Source organism: Astyanax mexicanus, chromosome 8 (genome assembly GCF_023375975.1).
Source record: "Astyanax mexicanus isolate ESR-SI-001 chromosome 8, AstMex3_surface, whole genome shotgun sequence".
Classification (NCBI taxonomy): domain Eukaryota; kingdom Metazoa; phylum Chordata; class Actinopteri; order Characiformes; family Acestrorhamphidae; genus Astyanax; species Astyanax mexicanus.
In genome coordinates, this window is record NC_064415.1 from 49,404,823 (window position 1) to 49,420,146 (window position 15,324).

A 15,324-nucleotide genomic window follows, 5' to 3' on the forward strand; every position below is an offset into this window, starting at 1 on the left:
CATTTATTTGACTAATAAAGTTGTATAAAAAAATAAATAATTTGACTATTTATTTTTTAAGGCTTGTAATATGTAGGCAATATATGTTTGTATAAGGTACTGTTAGTTTTGCCATCAAGGAATCACATTTAAGAGAGTTTAATAGTGGTTTTCGTTTTTTGCTGTGGTCCGTTATTGTGCCACGGTCCCTAAGAGAGCAGCACTCTGTTGGGAAGAGAAGCGGGGTGAGAGCGCTATCGTTGCGGCTGTATTTTTGTTAAATATGATGTAAAATATACAATCTTCAGTAAAAACTGTGGTTGTAGTTTGTTGTGTTCCCTCATTATAGCAAGAAACCACAATTACAGTGATGAATCTCCGTTTTGATTAAGGGGGAGGAAGTCCGGAATTCCGAATCTCTCACGAATGTGAAACATAAAACTAACTTTACCTCAGTCAAGGCGAGGCGCAGCTGCATAGTGACCGGCACATCCGTATATTCCGCATCAGCTTCTTTACTCTCAGAACCGGGATAAATTCCACACCGCTACAGCACATTCACGCTGTATGTATTTATCCGGACAGTGCATCCACCCCAATCTGTTTATCCTGGATTTACTCCGTCTCCTGCCGCGGGCTCATTTCTAACTAGATCACAGTCATCCATGTATCTGCCCCTCTGAAAAAAAAGGTTAGCCAATACCCAGCCACAACATCAGGCACTACTAAGGTAAGTTTATCAGTAGAATAGCAGTGCTCATATAAATGTATGTTAGATTGAAACAGTTTTTAGATGTTAGAACAAGTCTGATTTATTTGGGAGTTATATTGTCATGACTGTTGTTGACCTAAAAACAGTATCATGAGCTTTTACTAATGGAGGACATACACTGCTCAAAAAAATAAAGGAAACACTCAAATAACACATCCTAGATCTGAATGAATGAAATATTCTCATTGAATACTTTGTTCTGTACAAAGTTGAATGTGCTGACAACAAAATCACACAAAAATCATCAATGGAAATCAAATTTATTAACCAAAGGAGGCCTGGATTTGGAGCCACACACAAAATTAAAGTGAAAAAACACACTACAGGCTGATCTAACTTTAATGTAATGTCCTTAAAACAAGTCAAAATGAGGCTCAGTATTGTGTGTGGCCTACACGTGCCTGTATGACCTCCCTACAACGCCTGGGCATGCTCCTGATGAGGTGGCGGATGGTCTCCTGAGGGATCTCCTCCCAGACCTGGACTAAAGCATCCGCCAACTCCTGGACAGTCTGTGGTGCAACGTGACGTTGGTGGATGGAGCGAGACATGATGTCCCAGATGTGCTCAATCGGATTCAGGTCTGGGGAACGGGCGGGCCAGTCCATAGCTTCAATGCCTTCATCTTGCAGGAACTGCTGACACACTCCAGCCACATGAGGTCTAGCATTGTCCTGCATTAGGAGGAACCCAGGGCCAACCGCACCAGCATATGGTCTGGGGTCTGAGGATCTCATCTCGGTACCTAATGGCAGTCAGGCTACCTCTGGTGAGCACATGGAGGGCTGTGCGGCCCTCCAAAGAAATGCCACCCCACACCATTACTGACCCACTGCCAAACCGGTCATGCTGAAGGATGTTGCAGGCAGCAGACCGCTCTCCACGGCGTCTCCAGACTCTGTCACGTCTGTCATGTGCTCAGTGTGAACCTGCTTTCATCTGTGAAGAGCACAAGGCGCCGGTGGCGAATTTGCCAATCCTGGTGTTCTCTGGCAAATGCCAAGCGTCCTGCACGGTGTTGGGCTGTGAGCACAACCCCCATCTGTGGACGTCGGGCCCTCATACCATCCTCATGGAGTCGGTTTCTAACCGTTTGTGCAGACACATGCACATTTGTGGCCTGCTGGAGGTCATTTTGCAGGGCTCTGGCAGTGCTCCTCCTGTTCCTTCTTGCACAAAGGCGGAGGTAGCGGTCCTGCTGCTGGGTTGTTGCCCTCCTACGGCCTCCTCCACGTCTGGTGTACTGGCCTGTCCCCTGGTAGCGCCTCCAGCCTCTGGACACTACGTTGACAGACACAGCAAACCTTCTTGCCACAGCTCGCATTGATGTGCCATCCTGGATGAGCTGCACTACCTGAGCCACTTGTGTGGGTTGTAGAGTCCGTCTCATGCTACCACGAGTGTGAAAGCACCACCAACATTCAAAACTGACCAAAACATCAGCCAGCCTCCTTTATTGAGTGTGTCTTGCTAATTGCCAATAATTTCCACCTGTTGTCTATTCTATTTGCACAACAGCAGGTGAAATTGATTGTCAATCAGTGTTGCTTCCTAAGTGGACAGTTTAATTTCACAGAAGTTTGATTTACTTGGAGTTATATTGTGTTATTTGAGTGTTCCCTTTATTTTTTTGAGCAGTGTATATTCCTTCAGTAAAAACCATTCCTCAATAAAGTATGCAAAACAGCACATTAACAATGAATTTCATGTAACAATGTAATAATGTAAACAATTCACTTGTTTATAAATTATTATTTTACATTTTATGACACACTGAAACAAAGTGAAATAAATTGAAAGAAATATAAATAATTATTAGTCCAAAGGGGCGTACACTATTAATACTCTTTAAAAAATACTCATATATCCATTATGCAGAGACTTCTTATAACCTCTTCTTTCTTTTGATCTCTCACATTTCCTCTCTCTCCAGCTCAACTGTCTCTTGTACCCCTCTAAATAATAAATTACACCACAATACTTGAAAACAAACTCTAAAAACAACTAATTCTACCCCTGAACTAAGTTAATTTAGCAACATTCACAGCTCACCTATTAAAATTAAATACTTTTGCTGCATTCTCATTTTCTTTATACTTTTCACAAACAGGTTTAAACATTGTCACACTATGTTGCTGTATACTTGCTCAAAACAAAAAGAAAAAAAAACATTTGTATTTGTTTTTTATTTATTTGATTTAATTAAACTAAAAGTCGCAGTGAGGAGAAGAAGCTACTCTCCTCCGTGTGCCGCAAAACCAGCAAGCTGATTGCCTGTTTCTCCTAAAAGGCGGAACTTTCTCCCTGAATCGGATCCATGACTGGCCAGATTTCTCATTTAGACAGCGGCCAGTGGCTGTCATTTGTTTCCTTATTAATAATACAGCTCTGTCCCGGCGGCTCTAGTATGTTTTTGTGTATCTTTCTCTTTTACCTATTTGCCTGTAGACTGTTTTTTTTTATTCTCAATTCTGCCCCAACTTTACACATTAACTCTGAATAGTGTGTGATAAACATCTCTAAATATTCTAGAACTGCAGCAGCATTGTAACTTTAGTTCTTTTGGAATGTCTCTCTTCTCCATGCTCTGGCTAAGACCTTCTTTATTTTCACATTTTTCTTTTTTTCCTACAAAAAGAAAAGGAAAAGAGGAGAAATTGCTGCCATAATGACTGATTAGAGGATCCTCCCACACCTTGCACAGAACCCAGACAGTAACAAAGACACATGTGTCCTCTTCTAATTTGCTTCTTCAGGTGTCTCATCCTCCTACACAGAAGAGATGGTCGAACCTTGGTCACAGCTGGATGTTCCAAAAGGACAGTGAGAGTCATGAGTGACACCAGCATATTCTAGGAATGGAGAAGGCTGCACACATCATGCATCCATTTAAAACCCTTTTGTGTTATTAATCTTCCAGATTAATAAGTGACCTCCTGACTAGGGTTGCAACGGTATGAGATTTTCACGGGATGATAACCGTCTCAGAAAATACCGCGGTATCACGGTTATCACGGTATCACAGTTTGTTACGTATATTATTAAACTGACCCTTAAAGAAATTACAACAAAGGTTTTTTGTTCAATTAACTATTTATTGTAGAAACCTGGAACAATTATAATTTTAATGTCTCCTTAAAAAAAAAAAGCTGTACACCATCAGGTGAAGGAAACCAGGTTTTTCCACTACTCTTAAGGGCATTAAGAGTGTATATAAAAAATATATATATGTATAAATATTAGGGGTGTCACGATCTCGATATTTTATCGAAATCGAATCGAAATGAGGTCATGGTCTCGAGTATCGAAGTCAAAAAGAGGATCGACGATCCCTCCCGCGCGCGCTACGCAAATAGCGCAGCGCGCTACGCAAATGGCGCGGCACCAACACAGCGCATCCTATTCATTTAAATAGAGAGCCGCTGCTTGAGCGCAGCCCCGGCCTCAGTTCTGCTGTGTGAGAGACAGCTGCCTTTCAACCACGGAGGAGAAACTGAAAACGGATTTATAGAAATATAGACAGGGCTCTCAAGTTTTGAGTGTCGGCGGGAGTGTGATCACTGTTTTTTATCTGTCCAACGGGGGAGGGGGGGCGGGGGTTGGGCGCGCAGGTTTTGTATCTGTATCTAACGGAGGGGTGGGTGCGCGCAGGTGAGAGCGTGTGAACTCGCTGAAATGCGTGTCAGTGTGACTTGAGAACACTGACTATAGATCACAGTGAGGTGGATTAAAAATCTTAAACTTATAATTGACTACACCTGTTGCTTTCCATTGAATTAAAAAAACATCTTTCTCTCAGATAAAGTAAACACAAGCGTGTTTCTGACTAAAATAAAAGCTTTTCAGGAGAGATATAAGTTATGTGTAAATATTTATAAGACAATACCTGACAAAATCTGTTTTAATGACGTTAATAAACATCACTGTGACAGCGCTAGTCACAGTTTCACCACATCACTTATCTAACCAGCCTGTACTGATTTCTGCCCCCCAACAATGCTTTCAATAACCTCTAATAGCCTTTAATAGTCTTCAGTAGCCTTTAAAAGACTTACCTGGCGGCCGTGGTGTGTCCACTAAACTCCGTAGTTATAAACATCCTGAGGTTAGCAGCACGCTAACTGACCTGTTTATAATGTAATCCGAGCAGTGACTCCGTGTCGGCTGTTCTGACCTGCTGCTGTTAGCTGCTTGGGCTGAAAGATGAACTGTAGTGAGCTGTATTATCCGGTTAGTGGGGTTAAAACCTTTATTTGTTTACAGAAACAGTAAAAACGGACTGGCTGAGCCCTGTAGCCCGTGGCTGGGCTGTACTGAAGTAGTGACTGAGTGAAGAGAGCGGGGCTTGTGCTGCTGCAGCTCCGACTAGTGGTTGGATGAAGAACTGCAGCTTCATGTAAGTGAGCAGTTTCACCAGCCATCCACACACAGCTCTGATAAACTGCTTGTTTTAATAGTGCACACTGTTGCTACCAAAAAAAGTCACTAGATGGCATTACCATATATATCTTAATAAATAATAATAATAATATTTATAATATTTATAATAATAATAATAATAAATATATTATTTAAATTTTATGAGGCATAAAATAATAACAAGAAAAAAAAACAAGAAAATCGAGAATCGAATCGAATCGTGACCCTCAAATCGAAAATGAAATCGAATCGAGGATTTAGAGAATCGTGACACCCCTAATAAATATATAATATATATATATATACCTTTACACGGACCTTTACACGGACAGGTGAATCCATTGTAGCACGCACTTCACGCCTGTACCCACGTGCCCAAATTTCGGATAACTCGGCGCTTTTGCGGGCGCTTACCGCATGGGTTATGCACGACTACAAAAAGGTTTTATTTAGGTTCAGATTAAATTTATAAACTAAACACATACTTTGCGCTGCACAGCGGGGTGGTGTTCTCGGAGATGGGAGAACAGGTTTGACGGATGTCCACCTTTAGCTGTGACTTTACGGCCACATTGATTACAAATCGGATAACCATCCTCGGGTGCGTTCGGCGGGTCTCTGAAATAGTCCCACACTGCTGATTTTAGTTTAGCCTTTTTTTAGGCGGACGGAGATTTGTTTAGTCTGATGCACTTTCTGCTGTTCTCACCGCTGTGTGCTGAGTAGCTGAAGCGGAGCAGAGTTGCGCATGCGCGGGTGAGTTTCTCCGCTGACTTGCCTTTTACCGGTACTAAGCAAACACACACGGTATGATAACCGTGCATTTTAATACCATGGTATACCGTGAAACCGGTTACCGCTGCAACCCTACTCCTGACTTTCTGCTGGTATAAACAATAGATTTGAGGTTGGAGTTAGTATTGGTATTTAATATTTGTAAATACATTTCTGAAATTGAATTCAGCTTATTTTTATGCACCCCTCAACATTTACAGACTAACATTTTCAAAACTAAAATGAACATCTTCCTTCGTCGTTCGGCTGCTCCCTTTAGGGGTCGACACAGCGAATCATCTGTCTTCATCTTGTCCTCTTCCCTGCCTCCTCTTCGGTTACACCAACAATCTCCATGTCCTCCTTTATTACATCCATGAATCAACCAACTCTGAGGTCTTCCTCTTCTCCTTCTACATGACAGCTCTATCTCCAACATCCTTTGTCCAATATATTCACTGTCCCTCCTCAATACATGTCCAAACCATCTCAACCTGGCCTCTCTAGCTTAATCTCTAATCCCATCCACTTTGACTGTCCCTCTCACCTGCTCATTTCTAATCTTGTCCAACCTTGTCACAACCAATGAAAATCTCAGCATCTTCATCTCTGCCACCTCCAGCTCAGCCTCCTGTCTTGTAGACAGCTGTTCATCATAGCAGGTCTCATACTATCTTGTACACCTTCCCTTTTCTCTCTTGCTGTAATCCTCATCATCATCATCTCTTTTTTACACTGTCCGTTGCTCTGAATGGTTGACCTCAGGTATTTGAAATCATCCACCTTTATGACCTCTACTCCTTGCATCTGTACCTTTTTACCTTCCTCTCATTTATACACATGTATTCTGCCTTTTCTCTGCTGACCTTCATTCCTCTTCTCTCCAGTGCAAATCTCCATCTCTCCAGGTTCTCTTCCACCGTCTTTCTACTCTCCCCACAGATTATAATTTCATGTGCAAACATCATGGTCCATGAGATCTAATGTCTGACCTCATCTGTCAACCTGTCCATCACCATTGAAAACAGGAAGGGGCTCAGAGCTGACCCCTGAGGTAACCCTAACTTCACTATAACTGTGGTACTGTATGAGGAAGTCTGAAGTGCCTGAAAAGTATGCGAGGGTGGTGCAGACATGTTTGAGGACAGGTGGTGAGGTGTGCAGTTGGAGTGACAAATGATTTCTAAAATTAAAATGAACAAGGTACAGTTAAACCCAAACAGCTTCTAAGAAGTACTGAGCTACTAGGAATTATTAATTTTAAGGTTTCTCATAGTTTTCCTAGCCAATATTTTGAATGAAAGCGTAGATGTCTTCTACACTTTGATATACAAAATGAAAAAAAGACATCTACACTTTCTTTTTATGTCCCATTTCTAAAGATCTCACACGTTTTCTTTGATGTGTTGTGTTGTTGTTTTCTTTGTTGTGTTGATTGTTGTTTTGATATTAGTGAAATGGATGATTATTCTGATTCCTGTTTCTTTACTTTCCAGACATAATGGCAGACCTGCTTCCAAGGAGTAAAGTCAAAGGTGTTGACATGTGTGGTCATAGTGTATTCCATCACTTTATTATACGCTCTGACCTTGGCTGCTACATGTACTCAACTGATGTACATAAAGGACTCAACCTCACAATTTACAATTTACACCCCTCCTGTCAGGGAGGAGACCACTACCTCGCCTCTCAAAACAGGTTTTTCATCATCAAAGGCAGTCGTTATCGGTGCGTGTCTGATATGAGTACAGATTTAGATTCTGCTGTCTATGACCTCCACCCAAAGTGTCAGGGCGGTGAACACTATCTGTCTGTTTTTGGGCGTTTCTACATAATCTTTCAGAGCAGAGGAGTGTTTCGCACTACTTCTGATTTGACTACATATGGAGATGGAACAGAAAATATTCTGCATCCCAACTGCAAGGATGGCCTGTACTACTGGGCGACTTTTAACGCCATTTTTTTGGTCCAGCCGAAAGGTGACTGGGGGGTCCAGTTCCACAGAACTTATAACCTAAATGAACCTTATGCTAGTACATACTCAGTTCACCCTGATATCCTGAACTTCCTTCCTGGTGGAGTGGCTGTCACACACGGTACAGCATTTGCAAAATGGGAACTCATTAAGACCATTGCCAATCATTCTAAAACCCCCATAACTTGGGAAAAGAGGATAAGCAGGAAAGTGGGCTACACCAAGGCCAAGTCATCAAGTATGGAGCACAACTGGAAAGTGTCCCTGAGTGCTTCATACACGGCAGGAACTCTGACTGAAGCAATCGCCAAATTCCAGTTCTCACTGACTGGAAAATACGGCGGGGCAAAGGTCAACACGGAAAATCAAAGCTGGGAAGAAGCGACTGAGACCGAAGAAAAAGTGAACCTGACTCTGCAGCCCAACGAGAAAATATACATGTGGCAGTACAAGCTCGGCTTTGGCAAAGAAGATGTCCTCTTCTGTCGTGACATAAGATTTAATGATGATCCAAACCCCCCTACTGATGTTCCTCTTCCACCGTCCAACATGTAGCATGCATGTACCTGATTCTCTGGTTGTGGGTTCTTCATGGTTAGACATGCTGTAGATTAGATACGTTATAATTTAGATTATAGAAAAGTTTACATTTACAGCATATACTGCATGATTTAGTAATAGAATTGTTTAGTTTAGGATTATATTAAAGCAAAGAAAGAAAGAAACATAGAAATATTAGCAAGATTAACCTGTACTTCTATCTATTAAGCCTAATTAACTCTATTTATTCTGACATTTGAAATCATAGCTAAACTAAGAATTTTTTATTATTAAGTTTAAATACATTTCAAATTATATAATATTGTCATTATTGCCATATAAACTGTATTGTGGCACAATGGAAGTGCCCTCTGATAAGCAAGAGGTCTCCAGTGTTGTAAAAAAGAAAATGAAAGATGGGTTCACACCCACCCCTCATCCGGGGTACAACTCCCCTACGTGTTCGTTTGATAGAGTCGCAGACAGGTGGAGTGAAGTTGGAAGCAAACCAAGTATTTATTACTGAATTCAGGAGAACCAATATGCATGTTAATATGCATAATTTCACGTGTTAGTACTCAAGTTTCTCGTGTCTGACCGGACCACTAGTGTCTGACCTTGACTGTGTTCTTCCAGAATGGAACATCGTGTTACTATCTGTGTGAGTGTGCGTCACCCCCCTCTTTGAAGAAGCTGCAGGTTCCCCCACACACAGAAGGCCGCTTTGATCTAGCAATTGTAGCAATCTAGTCTTGTACCGAGTGTACCAGTCGAGTTGATGACCGTTAGTTAGGGTCATGCAGTGAACGAAATGCTTCAAGCATGAGCTACGCAAGTCACACAATAGATTTCATATGTTATATGTTAATGTGTTAGTAACGCGTGGTTAGTCTGCCATATAATAGATCCTATGTGTTAGTAAATGCCTTATGTATCATGTGGGTTAATTTGTCATATAATAGATGTGTTAGTCACATGCCCACATGCCTGATCAAACAATGTTTTACTATATGTGTAAAGAATATATATTGTGGTTATTGGTTAATCTTCTATATAAATGCGTATAAAATACACTGTGAGTAATAGAAATGCGTATCAAGTACAATGTGAGTATTGGTTAATGCATATAAAATACAAGGTTTCACACCTTTATGTAATTATAGATACTAAGTTAAGTAATCATAATTGAAAGATATTTGTCAATACACCCAAAGTAAAATAAACAGTTACTCTTCACCAGAGATCAGTGTATCTGCCCGTTCTGCACTCCCTTTAAAGGCTTTTGTATTGTATCACCTGTACAGTACTTGGTGCTGGATCATCTACACCAACAGGGAAGGTCTGACATCCAGGTCAATCAGCTCTGTAGTTTCCAGACAGTTGCAGTACATTACCATAGTTCTTCTCCCAGCCATGACCCGATACACCACCTCACCCAGCCTTTACAGCACCATGCACTGTTCCTCCCAGTCATGAGGCATGTACATTCTAGAGGGTCACAACTTCAAAAAGCACCACTTCACATTTAACCTTCAAGTGGGCACTTCTTCATCAGAGAAGATCCCAGTCGGGCACTTAATTCGAAGTTGTTGCAAAATCCTAGCCAACACTCAATCACTATTTTCCCATAAGAAGAGCAGCCAATAGGGCTTGTGTCTTTTTTGCCAGTCTATAGGGGGCGGTTATAGGGTTTATAGGGGGTAGTTGGACAAAACCCCACCCTCATGTTCTTATTCTTGATAGTTTTATATATTTATATACTCATTATTTTTTTTACTGTTTACTTAATAATTTAATTAATAGCTGCTCTCTTTTCTACTGTCTCACAATGACACAATGACACGCTGCCCATCTGAAAAAAACAAACAAACTGCAACATCACAACATCAGGCATTACTAAGGTAAGTTTATCATTAGAATTGCAGTGCTCATGTAAATGTATTTTAGCGTGAAATAGTCTTTAGATATGTGCTATAACAAGTCTTGAAATAAGACAAGAGTTTGGAGTCCTATAAATCATAAACATCAAAGGGTTATCATATCACACCGCTAAATTCTTAAAGATGTATTTCTCATGTATTCAAGATATATGTTTTAAGTAATATTAAAACTTGTTTATCCGGTTGTGCATAGACCAGATTTCAGAATCCTATAAAACCAGCAAATCAAACTGTTATCCAATCACACCAATAAATCTTAAATAACACATTCTGTACTATTAATAACATACGTGTCAAGTTTTACTACTGTGTCGTATAGGAGTAATATGATACCAAACTTAGGAAAAGTGTCTATTCGGTTTTGCGCACAACATATTTCAGAAACCTATAAAAGAAAAAAAAATCAAACTGTTATTCAATCATACCTTGAGATTGGAGAAGAACAAATTCCATTCCATATTACTGGATACCAAACTCAGGAAAAATGTCTATTCTGTTGTGCATAAAACAGATTTCTATAAAAAACAGAAAATCAAAGTAATAAAAAAAAATCCAATGTTATCCACAGTGTCCAATCGCCTGCTCTCTTTAAGAATTATAAGGAAACTTAAATATTTTTTGGCCTCATATATCTCAGCTTTCGTTAGGATTGTTTGACTTAACGCAGCGCTGCGCAGACCGATCAGCGCTTGCCTCGGTTTGATATATGTGTCCCAGGGACAAAATACAAGAGTGCGTGTGTTAAGGTCCTAAACCTACAATAACCCAGATTGAGTAGTGAATCGATCAGGAAGAACCTCTTGTTAATGAGGGATCACAAATTTAACCCAGTGAGTTTATCCACAAGGGAACTTAATTATCCCATGCACAACCCAATCCTTAAATTTGTCAGATGAAGTTCCTCTAACACGTTGCGCAGAACACAGACAGTAACAAAAATCACATGCTTCCTCTTCTAGTTTCCCTTTTAGGTGTTTCATCCTCCTACAAAGCCTCGTGATCACAGCTGGGTATTCTTTTTATTAGAGCCACACCGAGATCTGCCATAGTTCTGCTGCAGGTGGAGACTGTCCGGCCTGACTTTTCTACACCACCAACCCAAACTGCGTCCGGCTGCTCTCGCTGCCCGTCTGAAAAAAAAACAAACAAAAAAAAAAACTGCAACATCACAACATCAGGCATTGCTAAGGTAAGTTTATCATTAGAATTGCAGTGCTCATGTAAATGTATTTTAGCGTGAAATAGTCTTTAGATAGGTGTTATAACATTCAGGAATTAGAGCTCATTTTTCAATAAACTAAGATTACACTTATATATTACATTATATGAATAACACATGATTACTGTAGAGTTATATTGATAATTGTTTTGCTAGCTAGCAAACATGGGCAAAGTCTGATTCTCAGCGAGGCATGGCTAATGCAGCACAATAAGATAGCTACATTCAAATGTAGGCTATGAAATGTTGATTAACCATTAGAACATGGTATTTAAATGAACTAGGCAATAAGAGAAGTACCATTTTAAAACCAAGCAATGTTATTTGCTTTGTCAGTTGTTAATGTGAGGAAGCATGTCGGTTTCCGTTGCTCAGCAAGTTTTTTGTTGTATCTTTCTCTTTCACCTATTAGCCTGTGAATACTCAATTCTGCCCCAACACATTAAATGTGAATGGTGTGTGATGGACATTAGATATTTTTAATTTGGAAAAGAGAAGAAATTGCTGACATAATGACTGATGACAGGATCCTCTCACACCTTGCACAGAACCCAGACAGTAACAAAACACATGCTTCCTCTTCTAATTTGCTTTTTTTGGTGTCTCATTTTCCTACACAAAAGAGACAGTTGAACCTTGGTCACAGCTTGGTGTTCCAAAAGGACAGTAATGAGTGACCTCATTCTAGGAAAGGAGGAGGCTGCACACATCACCCATTATTTTAAGAACCAAATTGTCAATCAAACCTTCCAGTGACCTCCTGACTTCCTGCTGGTATGAACTATAGATTTGAGACTAGAGTTAGTAGTGGGCTAGGTTAATATTTATAACTACATTTTTTTTAAATTGATTTCAGCTTGGTGTGGTTTTCTCAGGGTCTTATTTTATGCACCCCACGTCAGTCACAGACTAACATCTCTAATATTAACATTAACAAGTACTGCTAAATTCAATTTCTTACAATTCCTAAACTACTGGAATTACTAATTTTAGGGTTTCCCATAGATTTCCTAGCCAATATTTTGAATGAAAGTGTAAATGTCTTCAACACTTATACAAAAAGAAAATACATTTTACAATTTATAAACTTCAGTTTTAAACTGTCAGTACAGATTCTGCTCTTCAACATTTTTTGTCCCTTTAAGCCTTTTGTCCAATGAACCCTTTGATGTGTTTGATTGTTTTTATTAATATTGGAAGTATGGATGATTATTCTGATTTCTGTCTCTTTACTTTCCAGACATAATGGCAGACCTGCTTCCAAGGAGTAAAGTCAAAGGTGTTGACATGTGTGGTCATAGTGATATCTGTCACTTTATTATACGCTCTGACCTTGGCTGCTACATGTACTCAACTGATGTACATAAAGGACTCGACCTCACAATTTACAACTTACACCCCTCCTGTCAGGGAGGAGACCACTACCTCGCCTCTCAAAACAGGTTTTTCATCATCAAAGGCAGTCGTTATCGGTGCGTGTCTGATATGAGTACAGATTTAGATGCTGCAGTCTATGACCTCCACCCAAAGTGTCAGGGCGGTGAACACTATCTCTCTGTTTTCGGGCGTTTCTACATAATAAGGACATAAGTGTCCTTGAGTGCTTCATACGAGGCAGGAACTCTGACTGCAGCAATCGCCAAATTCCAGTTCTCACTGACTGCAGAATACGGTGGGGCACAGGTCAAAAGCTGGGAAGAAGCGACTGAGACCGAAAAAAAAGTGAACCTGACTCTGCAGCCCAACGAGAAAATATACGTGGCAGTACAAGCTCAGCTTTGGCAAAGAAGATGTCCTCTTCTGCCATGAAATAATATTTAATGATGATCCTAAACCCCCTACACTGTAAACCCAGAAGTTGTTTGAACTCAAATAAATTAAGTCTGGTTTACACAAAATTGGAGATTTCTAAACAATACTCAACTTTTTTGAGTTGTGGGCACATATATACATTAAAACTGAGATCTTTGAGTTGAACCAACTTATAATAACTGAGTTTAGTCTGTTGCCATTAACAGCTTCTTTTCCATTGGCTTCTGCCACAATCTATTTGCATACTGGGTGTGTCCAACAGTTACTGACACTCACCATCAGTGTGTAGTGATTCACCCGGGGCTACCTTAGGTAAACTTGTAGATCACAGATTATGATTAAATACTTGCTCTCTGTGTTGTAGGCTGTAGAACAAGCCTCATTTACTGAGCTGCAGTAACTCTGTGTTCTCGCTGTGCTCTCAGTACTTTTAGTTGTTTACTGTTTTCTTTCATCTACTTTTCTATGTGTATTTAAAACAAATAGTTGAATGAAACCAGAAAGAAGACTAAATACAAGTTCAGGAAAATATTAATTTTAAATATGTTTGTGTATGTATTTGTTAAGTTCACTGTACTTAAAAAATATTTTACATGAACTTAAAATTTATTAGGTAATCGGTTACGACAAAAGTTTTGAGTTCAGTCAACTTATCGGGTTTTACAGTGTACTGATGTTCCTCTTCCACCGTACAACATGTAGCATGCATGTACCTGATTCTCTGGTTGTGGGTTCTTTTAGACATGCTGTAGATTAGATATGTTGTAATTTAGATTATAGAAAGGTTTAAATGTACAGCATATACTGCATGATTTTGTAAACTGTTTAGTTTAGGATTATTTTAAACTAAAATAAAGAAACAAACATTGAGATATTAGCAAGATTAGCATGTAACCTGAACTTCTATATTTTAAGCCTAATTATGTCTATATATTCTGAAATTGAAATCATTCTTAAACATTTTTTTTTTGTGAGATTAAATACATTTTTAAATTATATAATATTGTCATTATTGCCAAATGAACTGTATTGTGACACAATGGAAGTGCCAAGAAAAGGAAAATTGAGAAACTGATAGAGTCCTTGGTGTCAAGTGCTGGATCATCCACACCAACAGGGAAGGTCTGATATCCAGGTCTGCTCTGTAGTTTCCAGACGGTTGCGGTCCACCAACAAAGTTCTTCTTTTTTTGCAATAAGAGGCATCCTAGCCAGCACTCAATCACAATTTTCCCATAAGAAGAGCAGCCAATATGGATTTGTGTCTTTTTTGCCAGTCTATAGGGCACTTTACCAATGAGTTTCAACCATATGGTTTGAAGGGTGTGATAGGAGAAAACCAAACCCTCACACTCTTAATAGTTTTATATAGTTTTAAAACCATGAAACAATATGCTAAGTTTGTTTAAAAAAAAAAAGTTTTGGCAGACACTTTTAGTAACGTTTTAGGCACCAAAGTAATATGAGTGTTTTTACCGGGAAAAAGCACCACATATGATTTGAACAGATGCAAATAAACATAAATACAGTAAAACATAACAAGGAATTCTCATATTTAACAAAGTAAGTTCCGTCAGCGGCTCACCTGCTTTACCAATTTACCAAATCAGGTGTAGATATGATGAGAAATAACTCTATTAAACTCAAATGAGGAGGAGAGATTAGGAGATGTTTTATTAAGGAGAACAGTGCTTTCAAAGCTCAGCTATTTGTAAAAGTGCTGTTTGTATTTATTCTATTTTTAGTGTTTTACTGAGCTAATAAACACTTACTGCACAGATAAGAAGTTTTTTCTTCACTGAAATCCCCACAGGTGCCTAAAACGTTTGCACAGTACTGTATGTTTCGTTCAGAAATATGTTGTTCATAACAGAAATATGTTTAATGTAATGAAT

At 39.5% G+C, this 15,324-nt stretch overlaps 5 protein-coding genes across 10 annotated transcripts in view; 2 read left to right on the plus strand and 3 right to left on the minus strand.

Annotated features, from left to right (window-relative positions):
* The window catches only part of LOC111190415 (zinc finger protein OZF-like), a 589,012-nt gene that overhangs the window by 232,759 nt on the left and 340,929 nt on the right, over positions 1–15,324 (minus strand). The window lies entirely within an intron of this gene.
* The window catches only part of LOC103025045 (zinc finger protein 501), a 266,885-nt gene that overhangs the window by 232,759 nt on the left and 18,802 nt on the right, over positions 1–15,324 (minus strand). The window lies entirely within an intron of this gene.
* Positions 1–15,324, minus strand: part of LOC103044584 (zinc finger protein 501) — a 234,011-nt gene that overhangs the window by 157,975 nt on the left and 60,712 nt on the right. The gene's annotated exons all lie outside the window — the stretch shown is intronic.
* Positions 1–15,324, plus strand: part of LOC111190412 (zinc finger protein 345) — a 406,705-nt gene that overhangs the window by 59,498 nt on the left and 331,883 nt on the right. The window lies entirely within an intron of this gene.
* On the plus strand, positions 211–9,700 carry LOC111196296 (uncharacterized). The gene is made up of 3 exons (XM_049482402.1): positions 211–709; positions 3,508–6,998; positions 7,441–9,700. Exon 3 carries the CDS (start codon positions 7,446–7,448, stop codon positions 8,472–8,474), a length of 1,029 nt encoding a protein of 342 aa, XP_049338359.1. The 5' UTR covers positions 211–709; positions 3,508–6,998; positions 7,441–7,445; the 3' UTR covers positions 8,475–9,700.